Source organism: Symsagittifera roscoffensis, chromosome 4, assembly GCF_963678635.1.
Source record: "Symsagittifera roscoffensis chromosome 4, txSymRosc1.1, whole genome shotgun sequence".
NCBI classification, from domain to species: Eukaryota; Metazoa; Xenacoelomorpha; order Acoela; family Convolutidae; genus Symsagittifera; species Symsagittifera roscoffensis.
In genome coordinates this window covers 51,210,462-51,224,972 of record NC_087065.1, presented here as the reverse complement: position 1 = coordinate 51,224,972, position 14,511 = coordinate 51,210,462, and the positions used below count along the sequence as shown (strand labels likewise).

Here is a 14,511-nt window from a genome sequence, read left to right as displayed (position 1 = left end):
AAGCCAGATTAGGAGACCTCATTTCAAATTATTAAAACAGTTTTCCCGTAAATTCTAGATGAGAAGGTTAAAAGAAAGAATGTAGTTAAGAATGAGTTAAGGACTGGTCTATAAAACAACGACCAAACACAATGGTTGGACTGTTCCAACGGAGTAAATGCTATCAAGGTCAATAAGATACTAAATATTACCTAATCATTAATAAAATGAGCAACCAGAACACTAGCATTAATACATTTTTTAAGTTGCTGCGAGCTCATTGGCTCACAGTGCGTGAAAGAAGTTTGTAAACAGTTTCAGCATACTGTGTTTAATTTTCCTCCTGTTAAACAGGCTTTCTAGATGGTAATGACTTGATTTTTTTTCCGAATTGATTTCATCTTCTTTTTCGAGGTGTGGTTGAAATCAGGTTGTGGCGCTTGATTAGGATGGGGCTTTTGCTTAAAAGTGTTTCTGATTTAAAGTGTAAGCATTGATGCTTTAGCCTAATTAGCCAAATATTGTGATAAACCTAATATATGTGGTATTTCATGTAAAATCGTATGAGATCGGTCCTGTCAAGGTGTCGCTTTTCTAACGATTTTTAGAAACCGACTCCGGATGGTGTTTTTCATTGTTGCCAGCTCCTTTGTGAATGCAGTAAGAGACGCGCCTAATAATTTCAAACGCAATTTAAAACCACGAAACGTAACAGCAACTCCTGGTGCAATAATCCTTCAATCGCAGGATTATTGCAACTGTATACCTTCAGCGGCGGGTTACACCGAATAATCTGTAAGAAAAGCAGGAAACAAAAATTCTAGATTTTCAAATAGTCAAGTACCTACTGCCCTAACGATTCCTCAGAGACTTACACTGGTCGAAGACCTCATATCAGAGAACAGTTCCACAACACCTGAGCTGTAGCTGGAGACATCAAGACAACGTTTCTTTTCTTGTAAAGAAAAAACGATCCAAGAAGAACAAGCCTTCCTCGAAGGGATGCAAGAAGCAGCAGCTGAAAAATCTGCTCAAGAAGTAGGTGAGCAGTATCTTAAATATTTTTCGATCTTAGTTCTTTTGTGACTCCAAAACAATATAGCTATCTCGGAGTGGCTTAGTTGCTCGCATTGAAACTTATAATGTCTCAAGTAAAGAGCAATAATAAAAAAAACTATTGAAATATTGAACAAAGTTGATAATTGTAACACCTGTCAAAAGCGAATCAATGAAAACAATGAGGTTTCTGAATGTGTAAGCTGCCAATGCAGAACCCACCATGAAAACTCTACAGGCCTTTGACCTGTTGCGATCAATGGGATGAAAGAGCTGGGTCAAAATGCGCTACTGCGATGTAACTCTTGCGTCGCAAACAAAAAATGCGATGAAAAAGTTCTGGATTTCTTTTCTTCCGTAAAGAAACGAACAAATCAACGCGATTTAGGTCGCACTAAAAAAAATTTGAGACACCATAGCTGAAATAGCTCCTTCGGCATTGTCTTGAATTACCGGTATTGCCCAAAACTGTACAACAAGCTAAAATTTAGAAAAACAAGGGAGCCTAACCAGCATAAGGCCTATAAACAAAAGTAAAACCAGAATCAAATGAGAAGGCACTCGAAAGCTACTTAACCATAATCTTGTTGAGTTCAACAAAGTTCTGCAAGTTTTTAGTGTTGACTGCAAGACAAGAAAACTGAATCGACTAGGCAAATACTGAGTATAACTAGGCAAGCCCCTAAAACGCTTCTATTGAAAGTGCCGTTTTCTTATTGATCGTGTCATGATCCTGTTTTTCACCGCTGCCTTAACAAATTACGCGAACAAAGTGTACATCAGTGCGAAACTGGCTAAAGACGAGCTGGAAATTGAAAAAGATATCTTGCGATTGTGATGTCCCTTTATTGCAAATGGATTAATACCAAAAGGATTTACGATTAAGAGTTTTTGAGTTACAGCATAGAAAGACGCAAACTGGGTCAAAGTTGAACCCGAAATTCTGACCTCTAACTAGGGCTAATGACTATTGCAACTTCAAACCGGACGAATCAACGATTTAAGCTATAATGTAGGGAAAGTTTTAGTCTTTCACTGAAGAAGTCTTTAAAGCAACCTAATCTGATCGACGTTCATGAACACAAATTTATATGTCTATCTGAAATTTGGTCTGTATCTGATGTACCCGACAACGCTGTATTCCTCCCTGGTTATGATTTTTTGAGGGAAAATCGTAAGCAATCAAGGCACAAGTCTGAACACGGAGGCGTTTTGGTTGCATTCAAAAGCACCTTACTTACTCCGACATTCCAACAGCTTCGAAGAGTGCATCAGTGTTAAAAATAATTGCTCAGTTTCCTATCTACTTCTGAATTTAGAATCCCCGCGTAGTAGCCCATTTCGCAACCCTCTATCAGAGCTGATGTCAATTTTGAATTTCTACCCGACGCTAGTCGGGGTAACACTGCCCTTATTGTTGGCGACATAAAATTTGCCAATACAAACTGTCCTACAATGCAATTCCTAAATGAAACATATTCCGAACTTCAAAAAAAACTAGTCTCGAGTCAAACTATCGATAATTCATCAGTACGCCCCACAATGAATTGAACGGTGTCCTATACCACATCCCAAATCTTGTACTTTTGTCGCGACAGCCTAAAAACGAAATCCTCCTACTATCTTGGCAGCAGGCTTTTCTCGGATCATGAGCTATTCAACATTACTTTGAGCTTGACTCAAAAGATCGCACCCTCCAGAGAGAAAATGATCAGGTTTTCTTTGACATCACAAGATTTTCTCTGCAAACCTGCGATTAGAAAGAGTTAAATCTTTTCATAACTGAGCAGCCATTCGAGCCATTTTGTCTTCAACAAAAATAAGCATCTTCTTCGAAGCTGGTTTTTATGGCTTTTGAAACCCTCAACTTACTACTGCCCGTAAGAAGATTACATAAACGTTCACTACTAACGTGGATAAGACCATCTACATCAAATACTCTTAAGAGGCTCCAAACTTTGGAGGAAAAAGTAAAGTGCACTGTAAACCTACTGGTCCTCGAAAATCAAAAAGAAATTTCGAAACAGGTTGCCAAAACCGTTTCGAGTGAAGATCAAAAAGTCTTGGAACGAAACATTTTTACCGATAGAGTTTTTTCCCGCATCCAAAAAAACTAAAAGCATTAAAAAACAGCACATATATCATCAAACTTGTTTTGAGACGGAAACACAGCTGATAACGACGCCAACAAAGCTAGTTTTTCCACCGATAATTTCAAAAGGTTTTTAATGTCATAAAATGGAGTGTCTTAATGGAATCAAGTCAATGAGAAGTATATACTTCACCAAAAAAGTCATTGAAATCCAGAGCAACTTAGACCCTCTCAAGTCAAGTGGCATCTCTAAGCATCAATATCAAATTAACGACCAATCAGTCCTCTCTGCAATCTTTCTAAAACACTTGAAAAATTTATCTTCGAGGAAAACTCAACAAAGATCTATCATAAAATTATGAATAGTCAATTTTGGTTCATGCCCAAAAAAATCTACCACCTTACAAATTATGTCTTTAGACTAATGTACTCAATTTAAGACAACCACGAAACAAAATCTTCTATCAGCTCACATCGATTTAAAAAAAAAACGTTCGATACAGTAAGCCACGAAATCCTCATCGCAAAATTGAAATTTTTTGGATTGGCTGTAAATCTCTTAAAACTTTTTCATAGCTATCTAACGTAATGAAAAACAAAAACTTCGAATTAATTTTGAGAAATTCATCGGTTTAGAAGTCACAAGCAGGGTATCACAAGCTTATTCTTGGGCCTCTATTCTTTAAATATATTCATAAATGATCTACCCCAAGGCCCATTCAACCATTCTTTTGGGTACGCAGACGACTACAATCTTCTATCCACAAACCAGAATCATTACAAAAAAGACGTGGCCAAATTGAGCAAATGGGGCTGTAAAACTAAATGAAATCTAATTTTTGGAAATGCCATAACCTCACTTTTAGAAATGCATTGACTGAACAAATCAAAATGTACATCGAAAACTATGAATTGGAACAGCCTGAAACTGAAAAAGTTCTACTCATAGCCTCTCGAGGCCTAGTCCCAGTGATATCCTCGAGCCTCGAAGCGAAACCTTATCAGCATAGCAAACCTTGAATTGAAGCTAAACGCTTATTCCAGCTGCATTGTTCCAATAGTATTATAAGAGCCGTGCGTCCAGAAGCCCAATAAACCCGAGAGGAAAAATCGAAGATTCAACCAAGCACGATACAACCCAACAAAATCAAATTTTTGGATCAAAAGACCCAATTTGATAATTTACCTGATAAAATCAACCTGTTAGAATTGGAATCAAGAAAACTCTTTTGAAACTGTACTGGAACTGTTTCATCACGACGTTAAACAAAAAAGATCTATGCACTTGGGGAAATGGTTGTTTCTTTGAGAAATGCAGAAATTTGAGTAAACTGAAGTTCTTTCACTTATCAAACTATCATTCCATCTAAAACAAATAAACAGAACTGAATCAATTCTGTTAAAATTCAACCAATCGGGGACTTTTTCCCCGCTGAGAAATCCTAAAGTGTGTATAGTTATAATTGTTTTTTTATTGTGATCATTATTATGATTAATATACTAATCTACTGGGCGCCATATGAAGAAAAAACGAACAGTTAAATTTACGTACTGTTATTTGTGATATGAAAAAAAATTGTGTTCAGTACAATTCAATTTATTCATCAGCGACAGCGTTATCTAAGCTCTTCTTTATTCCTGAAAAAAAAAACGAATCTTTCAGATGCTGGAAAAAGGCACCTGACATATCAATATCTAGTTTTTAAACAATTAAACTGATGAATTCTTGCAGTCAAATTCTTTGGATTAAAAACAGGAGACATTTCAGTTGGCAGGATAGTTCAAATCATCTCGATGAGTTCCTGAAAAAAACCCAAGAACTCATCGAAGCTCAATTCCTCGCTGTTTTCGTCCACGGAAGCCCATTTGTAGAAGCACTCTTTCAATTGCTCTTTGTTGTCAAAAGGAATATTCTCCAAGTTTCCGAGGAAGCTATCCTTAAACACATGTACAATTCGATTAAGCTAGATACGATCGAAGCATCCGCTATAGAATAGTCGCTAAAAAAAACCCAAATCATCTTATAACTACTGTAGATGGTTTCCACATGGCCCAAACTGCCACTTTTTTGAGAATCCCAATAAATCCGAGTGATGAATCTTTCCGCAGTGATGAATGCCCGCAGTGATAAATGGATAAATATCGAGTATCAAGAAAACTGCAAAGCTAGAAAACGTCAACTGACTGACCAGCTTGGTCATTGTAATTATTGTTCCGTCCATTTGAATAAGGGGGGGGGGACATTGTACTCTGGTGCTCCAGCTTTTTTCCACGCAAAATCAGTTACCACAAATAATCATCGGAGAGAGTTGAGTGATATAATTTATTAAAGCCGTTTCAGTCATGATTCGAACTACATTAAAAAATTTTGAAGCAGTTTTTCACTGGGTGGTAAATTAATGGATGATGTAAGGACTCTAGAGAAAATTATTGGCAAACTAAGCTGGAACTGTAACTGATGACTCAAATTTAGCATCACATAAAAACATAAGAAAGGGAACATCATAGATTTTTCCTAAATTTTTAAACTTACCAATAAAAATTAATAACTCCTTAAATCAACTATAGCATCTGTTAGATAAATTCAACCTTAATTATTTTTCAACCTGAATCAATCAAATTATTTTGACACTAATTATAGTAGCATTTTGCTTTAAAGTTTACTGGTTTTGTTGAACTCCCGAAACACTGAATGGAAAAAGAAGTGCTTTAAAAAGAGGCTCGAATGGGCGTTATTTAAGCTATTTGTTTTCTGCCAGTGGTTCGAATCTGTAATGAAAAAAAAAACAATTTTGAGAACTTGATTTCACCTCAATTTCAGGCCAGCTAATTTGGGAGTTGTTGTCTGCGTCCAGTGCCTGGAACACCTTGCATGCCACAAACAGCAGCGACTCTGGGTGTCTGCGGATGAAAGCCGACGACTCGCGCAACTCCGTCATCTGTTTCATCCGACAGCTGTCGTCCTGCTGCTGTGCTGCTGTTTGCTCGTCGTTGAAAGTGACACTGCGTGCTGAACTGTTTTGCTGTTGAGACATTTGAACAATCAGTAAATCTTTGAAACGTTAAAACTGAGTTTTCATTTAATCCAATCTCCCCTTGAGAGCATGCTGTTGGCTATTAACCCGGGTTGACCTCCATACACCGAAAATGCTTATCATACAATTCCATACATCAAGTGTGTGGGAAAATGCTTGTCATACAATTTTCATACAATTTCTAAAAATGGTTGAAAATTGGTATAAACTCTTTTCTGTGGCTGTTTGATTCTAATAAAACAATCTGGTGATAAAAAACTGAGGTTTTCGTTTTTTGAAAAAAATGCTTATCATACAATTCCCATATATGGAAATTGTATGACTGGCATTTTTTTGATGGCGACACAAAAAATTTTTCAAGTAATTTTGAAAATTTGGCCCAAAATTTTTTTTGTTTTTTTTTTCAATGGCAAATCGAATTTCGTACGCAAACAAACATTTTTCGAAAAAAAATTTTTTGCATGCTAAAATTAATATTTTGTGTGCATAACGTAGTCCTGGATACGATAAAATTGGCTTTTATTTTCTTTTCACTTAATTTTTTTTTTTCAAAAACGCTGAAAATTCCTATTTTTTTGTATGGGGTGTTAATGTATAACTTGATCAATGTCTGATAATTTGAAAATTCAAAAATTGAAAATAATCACCATTAAAAAATTCTGTCAAAAACTAAAAGTTTGTTGCTTTTGTTATATCAATTGTGAAAGACAGCTGTACTCAGGTCGTTTTCAATGCAGTATAAATGCAAAGACCGTCCAACCTTTGGTGCTTTGAATAACCAAGGTCTTTGACACTTATGTTCGGCTGCAAACACAACGTAAAATTTTTCAGAAATAAATTTAGAAAGAAAAAATCAAACTTTCTGCTTTATGGAAAAACATCTATCATACAATTTTCATTTATGGAAAAATGTTTATCATAGAGATTTCATACAATGTTCTGTACGTATGGCATTGTATGGAATTGTATGACAAGAAGTTTCTCATATATGGGAATTGTATGATAAGGAGTTTCGGTCATCCCGGGAAGGTTCAATCAGGGGCGGATTTAGTTAAAGGGGGACCCCCCTCAAAGATTTGGCCCACTCGGCAACCAAAGAGTCCCCCTTTAGTATGATTTTTATGACATCCATTTTCGAAGACAACAACCCTTATGTGTTTTTAAAGACGCTTTTGGCCCTAATTTATTCTTATTTTGAAAAACGCGTTTTCCTAAAAGTGCCAAAACGGAATTTTTGACCTGTTTTGTTTTCAAATATTTGGCTACGGCACAGAAAATTCTGTCAAAATAGGGTATTTATAGGATTCTGGGGCATTCAGAAAATCAATTTGGTCGACCTAAAACAATCGACAAAACAGTCCTGAAAAACTGCTCCCCCTCGAGTTAATCCTAGATCCGCCCCTGGGGTACAAGCAGGGGCGGATCTAGGATTTTCTCGAGGGGGGCGGATTTTCAAAAAAATTTCGAAAGTCTTGTCAACCTTTTTTTTAGGTCGACCAAATTGATTTTCTGAGCTCTTCCAAAGCACTAAAAAGACCCTGTTTCGGCCAAAATTTCTACGCCGCAAGCAAAATTTTGAAAAAACAGGCCAAAAAAGGCGTTGTTAGGTTCCCCCCTCAAAATTAGTATATATTGGCGCCGAAGGCGCCTTTAGAAAAACTTCAGGGTCCGTCACCAAAAATGGATATCTCAAAATAGTACAAAGGGGGGACCCTTTGGGTCGGCAGAGGGTCGAATCCCCCCTAAATCCGCCCCTGGGTACAAGTATGATAGTTTGAGTCGATAGAATTACAGTATGAGTCCTTGAAGCAGTTAAAAGCAATTTAGAAGAAAAAAAACTTTCCTTTATTGACCTTTTTGGTAATGCCGTAGATCCCAGTTTCCAAACCTGACTTTGCCATCCATCATACTTGCACCGGCGCACAGACAATTCGGCCAAAGACAATTCAGCCAATTTGAAATTCAGACAATTCAGCCAGAAATATACAGACAATTTAGCCTGAGACAATTCAGCCAGTTTTACAAAACGCTAGATTCGGAAAGGAAAAAAATGGAATTGGAGTTATTTCTCGGTTTAAGGTCGGCGGTGAGCGCGCTAAGCGCGCGTCGCCGCTTTGCGGCGATAACCGGCTCTAAATTTCGTATAGAGTCCTACCCTCTGTTGGCAAGCTCGCAACACGTTGGCGCGACTGCGGCGGTCCCAATTATTGGCTGAATTGTCTTTGGCTGAATTGTCTGCATAATTTTGGCTGAATTGTCTGAATTTCAAATAGGAATAAAAGAAACGCACAAAGATGTTCACGTTTATATTTTCAAATGAATAAAAACCAATCTTGTAAGAAGTTCTGTCAGCGTTCATAAAAGCAACTTGAATGCATGATATTTGAACACAACTCGTCAAAAACTATTACGGTAAATGTGTGTTATACTTTACTGCGTTTTCTTCTCACTTTTCGAAGCAACAAAAGAACACTTTTAGAATCAGCTCAAAATTGTTTGATGAAACTGATAAATAACAAGACTGCTTGTATCAGGGCGATGCCATGAATGTTCCGACTGCCTTTTAAGGTTTATGGAGCAGTAATAACCTAAAAAATAAAATGCAATAAAAATAAAATGAATATTTTTTTCTAAATTTGAGATTTTTTGTGAAAATCATCCACCCATACGCCATAAAAAGTACCAAAGGATAAATTCCGCTCCTCGTAACAAATCAATTATGGCAAATAAGCTTCTTTCAACCAATTTGGAACGATTTCTAAGACGGATTAAATCTCCGCTTACGCGTTAAGAGAGCCAATTATATCGCGCGTTAATTGTCCCAAGTTGGCCAAATTGGCAATCTTTAAACCCTCACAACTTTACGAAAAACGATCACAGGTGAAATATTTTTTCAAATTTAAGCTCACGACAACAATGGCTTTCGAATGATATAAAAAAATTCCGTCAAAAATGGCTAGTTAAAAAGTCGAAATTTGTCTGAAGAAAAAAAAAACCACGCCGAGCACAAATATTCCGTTACTTTCGTATCAAGCAGTTTAGCTAGACATGTGTCAAGGCAGTTTAGCTGTGTGCGATTTCTTGACGCTGCCAATGGATCAATCTTCCGATCAAAAAACTCTTTTGGAAAAAGGTCATACTAAGAAAAAGGTCATACTATACGAAGGTCATCTAAGAAAAATTAGAGTCCGAGCATTGCTTGAATTTGTGTTGAATTAGAACTTGAACTGAATTCCGATTGAACTGTAGTTTTTTTAATTAGTTGTCAGCAAAAAACATGTGAATCAAGTTTTCGGTTGATCCAAACTTGATAATCCCTAAGAAAAGTTTTCTGAAATTAACACAAACCAAACAAAAAATGAACTGATTTAAAAAGTTTAGTTGCTTTCACCCATGGAGCAAAACCATTAAACATTGAGTGGTTATGATGTTGAAACAAATAATCACTTAGCGTAATTTTGGATTTCATGTTATGATTTACTTCTGGTTCGAAACTTAATAAATCTGCTCCGATCGGTTACAAGCCCTGAACTCCGAACGCTCATTTACCTGGCCTCGCATTTAACTTACTGATCAAAATATCGACATTCTATGAAATTCAGATGGACGAAATCAAATTTAAATTTTATATTCTGAGTCATTTATGAAATATATTTGTGATGGTCTGAGAAATCATCGAAATTAAACCTCTCAGTATGGAACTTGAAAAAAAATATGCAATTATAATGAAGCGTATTTAATTGGCTTAGAAGCAATTATATATTTAATGATGTCTCTTTACTTCTCTTAAAACTGAACAGCGCCACAAAAACGCAGTAGAAAAACTGTGATGCAAAAAATGAGGAGGAGTTCAAAAGAGTTGAAAGATGGTATTTCATCATCTTAAGTTGCAGCTGTACATGTGTCATATATTTCTTCAGAATAAATCAGAGTAGCCCATTGCGGAAGCTTAATTTAGCGTTTCCGTGGCAATAAATCGTTTCTGAAAAAAAATGAAACCATATTGTGAGTAAAAAAGAAAAAAGTTAAGTTTTTTTGAAGAATTTTTCACTTTTTGTTCGTTTTTCATTTTTGAAGATAATTGAATCGAAAATAAATAAAAAACAAAAAAATGAAAAAAGTTGAAGACACCACTCGATAGGCGGCTAACTGGCCTTTTTGATGTTTTTCCCAGTTGGGATTTTTTATTGTTAAGTTATGAGTTCTGTGAAAGTTTTTTGAGTCTGATCCTTTGTTAAAAATGATTTTGTTATTGTTTTTTTAAATAATTTAGTTTTTTTCTAAATTTGGCCGGAACGTACTGTCCTACACGCACAGCAACCGGCCATCTTTGTTCCCAAACTTATTTTGACATTTTTGATTTTTGCAGAAAGTTTAAAAAACTTTCGGCTGTTCATTTTGGACGTGGAAGCTACTAAAATTATTAATTTGAATTCAAATTTTTCGAATAGTCAATTTAATTCTGAGCCATTTTTTGTAATTCAAAATTTAGTCAACATCTTCTACGGTTTCACCAACCCAGAAAATAGGCATTTAAAAAACCTCTCATTAATCAGAGCATTCTTAGGAACAATTCAAAGTATCATAAATTATTGCGATCAGACAAGGCTGAAAAGAAACATATTCTATCATCTACGGCCAACAAACAAGGTGTGAGCCAAAACCGAACAAGACAAGAGTTAATTCAAGTTTTAAAATCTAGGTTAAAAAAGTTTCCTAGATTTAAGGACAACTTTTGGTTAAAACCAATCCAATATCTAAATGGTTTGCACAATTGGAGATATAAGCTGAATTTCCCGATCGGACAAAAGTACTCACCGAAAGCTAATTTTTTCACGGATGACCGCGCAATGCTGCCGTTGACAAAGTTCAACGACTTGACTTGCGCTACCGTTTCATGTCTTGTTGGAATACATTCCTCAATCATCCAACCGAGGCCTCCAATTTTCAAGTGTGACTCTGAAGAAAACCATTTCGCTTGTTTTTAAGCGTTAAAATGTACTAACCCAATGAGTAAAAGAGTCCTGATTGCATTTGCATAAGATAGCACCTGGGCGTAGCACTTTCAATCATTGAATTTTTGCTCGAAATCTAAAGTCGAAAAGCTACTTTCGAGGTGTTCTGAAATGAAAAAATTCAAATTTAACGCTTAAAAATCAATCGCATTGGAGGATATAGATGAGGGCGGACGGTTGTTTAGAGATTCCTCAACCAAACATAACGTAGTTTCTAGGAAATCTTCAATTAGCTTTTGTTTTCCGAGAATGTCATTGAAAAATCTTTTGGTGCTCCGGACGAACTTTTCTCACACATCTCCATGATGAGGTGAACGATTGGTTTAATTTTCCAGGAGAGGCCTTTATGTACGCGCAGAATGAGTACATGGAGATTCCAATTCTCGATGCAGGCAACCAACTTTTTGGCCCAGCCAGTAAAAATGCGTACCCTGTCGGACCAGATGACAGAAGGCGTTCCTCGCAAACAATGAAGCGTTCTATACCCTATACACAAAAACTTGTATTCATTGATGGTACAACCTAAATGTTAACGGCACGTCTCTATTTTCACGTGAATACGAAGCCACAGCGTTTCTCTGAGCTTCGTCTAATCGTTACAATGAACTGACAGAAGTAATTGCTCTGCAGTTCCGGAATGGCGGTTGTCGGTGGCCCAGTCGCTCGATCGCAAGGTCAGCTATCATAGACAAACTAATGTTGGCTTTTGTACTTCGGCGTATCAAGCACTGATGTTAATTTGAAAAGAGGGCGGCCAGGAGCCCCAAAACAACATACTCTTGTTGTATAACAGCACGCAGATAATCAACACATTGGTGTTGAATCTGTTGGTGATTGAATGTCAGTACCATCAGTACGGTTAGACGTCGGCTATATAAATTGATGGGATGCTTAGCGTTAACATCATTGTTGGTGAAACGGTGATAACAACCCATGGAACGGGCTTCACAACTGGGACCCATACATTGCAAAAAACAAGAAGCTATTTGTCTACACGTTAACGGTCTGTTTATTGTGAAGAGCGTTGACTTCGACGGGAATTGACTCTCGCTGAGCCAAAACCATGAAAATTTTCGCAGGTAAAAGCCTGGTCTATTTAATTGTTTGCACGAAATCACTTATGTCTTCGGGAAGGTTTCATTTTTTTAATAATTTTTCACCATTCTGTTCTAGTTCAGAAGAGAAATAAATATGGTTTTGAGTAAAGTTCTAAGTTCTAAGTTCTTTTTTTTTGAAAATAAACATCATATCACATATAAGTGTAACAAAGTTATCAAAAGACCTACATCTAGCTTTAGCTGGGACCCTACTTGTCTTTTATCGAGGCATAATAAAAATCGTTCTTGTTTTTTTTTAAATGTTTTTTTTCTCTGTTTAATTTTTGTCGCAAATGGGGGTCGCTCTGCTTCGCCTCTGTGTTAAGATTTAAAAACCCATGTTCCTTTCATTATATTTCGTTTTTTTATTGGTCTATTCTAAATTTCCTAATCTTTATCGGGCTGTCAAGACATTCAGGGTTAAGTTTCGTACGAGAAAACTTGTGTGTGCGGTAATAACACTTAGGATGATTATCAAATATCTATAAACACGGCAAGGATAAAGAACTTAAGCTTTTGTCAAGGTTATGACGTGTTAAAAGCTGCAAATTTGGTGATTAAGAAGCTTTTATTGTGCTAAAATTTGCGCGCACTCTTTTCATTAAAAAAAAGTAGCTTCATAAAATATGTAGCATCTCGCATGATGTTCCTTCTTTAATACTCTCTTATATGGCAAACTTAATCTGTAACAATCAATCTTCTTCTGTTCGAAGACGAAAAAAAAACAGAATATATGAGAAATATTTTCCATCAGAATACTTTAATTTTGCGTCATTTATTTCGGAATTTTTCAATGTTTTCTCTCCATAAAGAAACAAGAAGAATTTTTTTTCCTAGTGCATCTCGCAATTACGTAGCATCTCGCATGATGTTTCTCAGTTAATAATCATTTATATGGCAAAGTTAATCTGTCCCGGGTTGACCTCCAGTGACCAAAAATGCTAACCATACAATTCCATTAACTAAGTCTATGAAAAAAACTAGTCGTACAAATTTCATACATTTTGCTAAATTGGTCTCAACAATTTTCCAAAATTTTTTTTTTCATTTTTTGGTATAAAATTCGGTTTATCATAATAAATATTGAAGAAAAACATTTTGTCGAAACAAAATGCTAATCTTTTAATTTCTTAATTGTACTAAAAAACATTTTTCAAAACTTTTTTTGCATCCAAACTTTAACTTTTTTTGTGCATTACGTTGTCCTAATTACATAAAAATTCTTTTTTTTTCGTTTCTCTGGATAGCTTTTTTTCAAAAACGCAAAGCACTTCTTCTTTTTTAGCATGTTTTGTGTATGTATGCCTTGATCAATGTCTGATAATTTAAAATTCAAGTTTTAAAAATTTTCATCTTTGAAAAATTTTGCGAAAAATTAAATGTTTCTCCGTAGCATCCCGCCGCTAATAATCACTCATATGGCAACGTTAACCTGTAACAATCAATAAAATGATAAGTTTCTGCTCGAAGACGAATAAAAAGGCGTTATGAAGAATATTTTCCATCAAAAGACTTTAATTGTGTCAATTAGTTTGTAATTTTACAATGTTTTCCCTCCATAGAAAAACAAGAAACGTTTTTTCCTAAAAGTACAAACAATCATTGGATAGGCGCACAATCTGGTGGTTGTAGGTTTCTTGATTCCAGAGACAAGTCTTTAAACACGTTAAAAACTTGTCAAAACACTAAAAAAAATAAGAGTAAGAAAAACAACAAGAGCGTGAAAAACACAGTTTGGTCCAAAGTGTATATCTCCAAAAAAATCGCAAGGACATTTTTTTTATATATACTCTCAAATTAATCTCGAAATATTTGCAATTAAAATATGACTCATTGTCAGCTTGATTTTCTACTTTAAAATCACAGCACAAACTATTGGTTTCATAAAGTGTTTTCATTCGTGGTATGATAAAATTTAGCAAATTCATTTTACAAACTAACTTCTTGTTTTGTAAATTTTACTTTCAGCTTTTTGTGCATTCATAATGCAATAAAAATTCAGCTTTTGACTTAGAAAGTTTTGTGCATAACGTAGTGCTGAAAACACAAAAATTGTTTTTTTTCTTCGTTTCGCTGGATAGTTTTTTTAAAAACGCTTTTTTAAAATATTAAAATTTTAAAAATATTCTTTTATGAAAAATTTTGCCAAAAATTAAATGTTTGATGCTTTCAAAATATGATTTTGGTAAGAAAACAATCGTACAATTCAGATCGTTCTCAATGCATTGTATATGCAA

At 35.5% G+C, this 14,511-nt stretch overlaps 1 protein-coding gene across 7 annotated transcripts; it reads right to left on the bottom strand.

The window, feature by feature from the left end:
* Positions 1-4,713: 4,713 nt before the first annotated feature.
* LOC134844348 (uncharacterized) lies at positions 4,714-8,569 on the bottom strand. 7 transcript variants are annotated; one of them, XM_063860984.1, is made up of 3 exons: positions 8,453-8,569; positions 5,938-6,241; positions 4,714-5,064 (listed from the first exon to the last, which is right to left on the bottom strand). In XM_063860984.1, the coding sequence occupies exons 2-3, from the start codon at positions 6,160-6,162 to the stop codon at positions 4,909-4,911; spliced, it is 381 nt and encodes a 126-aa protein (XP_063717054.1). In that variant the 5' UTR covers positions 6,163-6,241; positions 8,453-8,569; the 3' UTR covers positions 4,714-4,908. The 7 variants fall into 7 exon arrangements, with proteins under 7 accessions (XP_063717054.1, XP_063717059.1, XP_063717060.1 ...); XM_063860989.1 differs by having other exon boundaries at positions 5,938-6,234; XM_063860990.1 differs by having other exon boundaries at positions 5,938-6,234; positions 8,465-8,560.
* Positions 8,570-14,511: the final 5,942 nt, after the last annotated feature.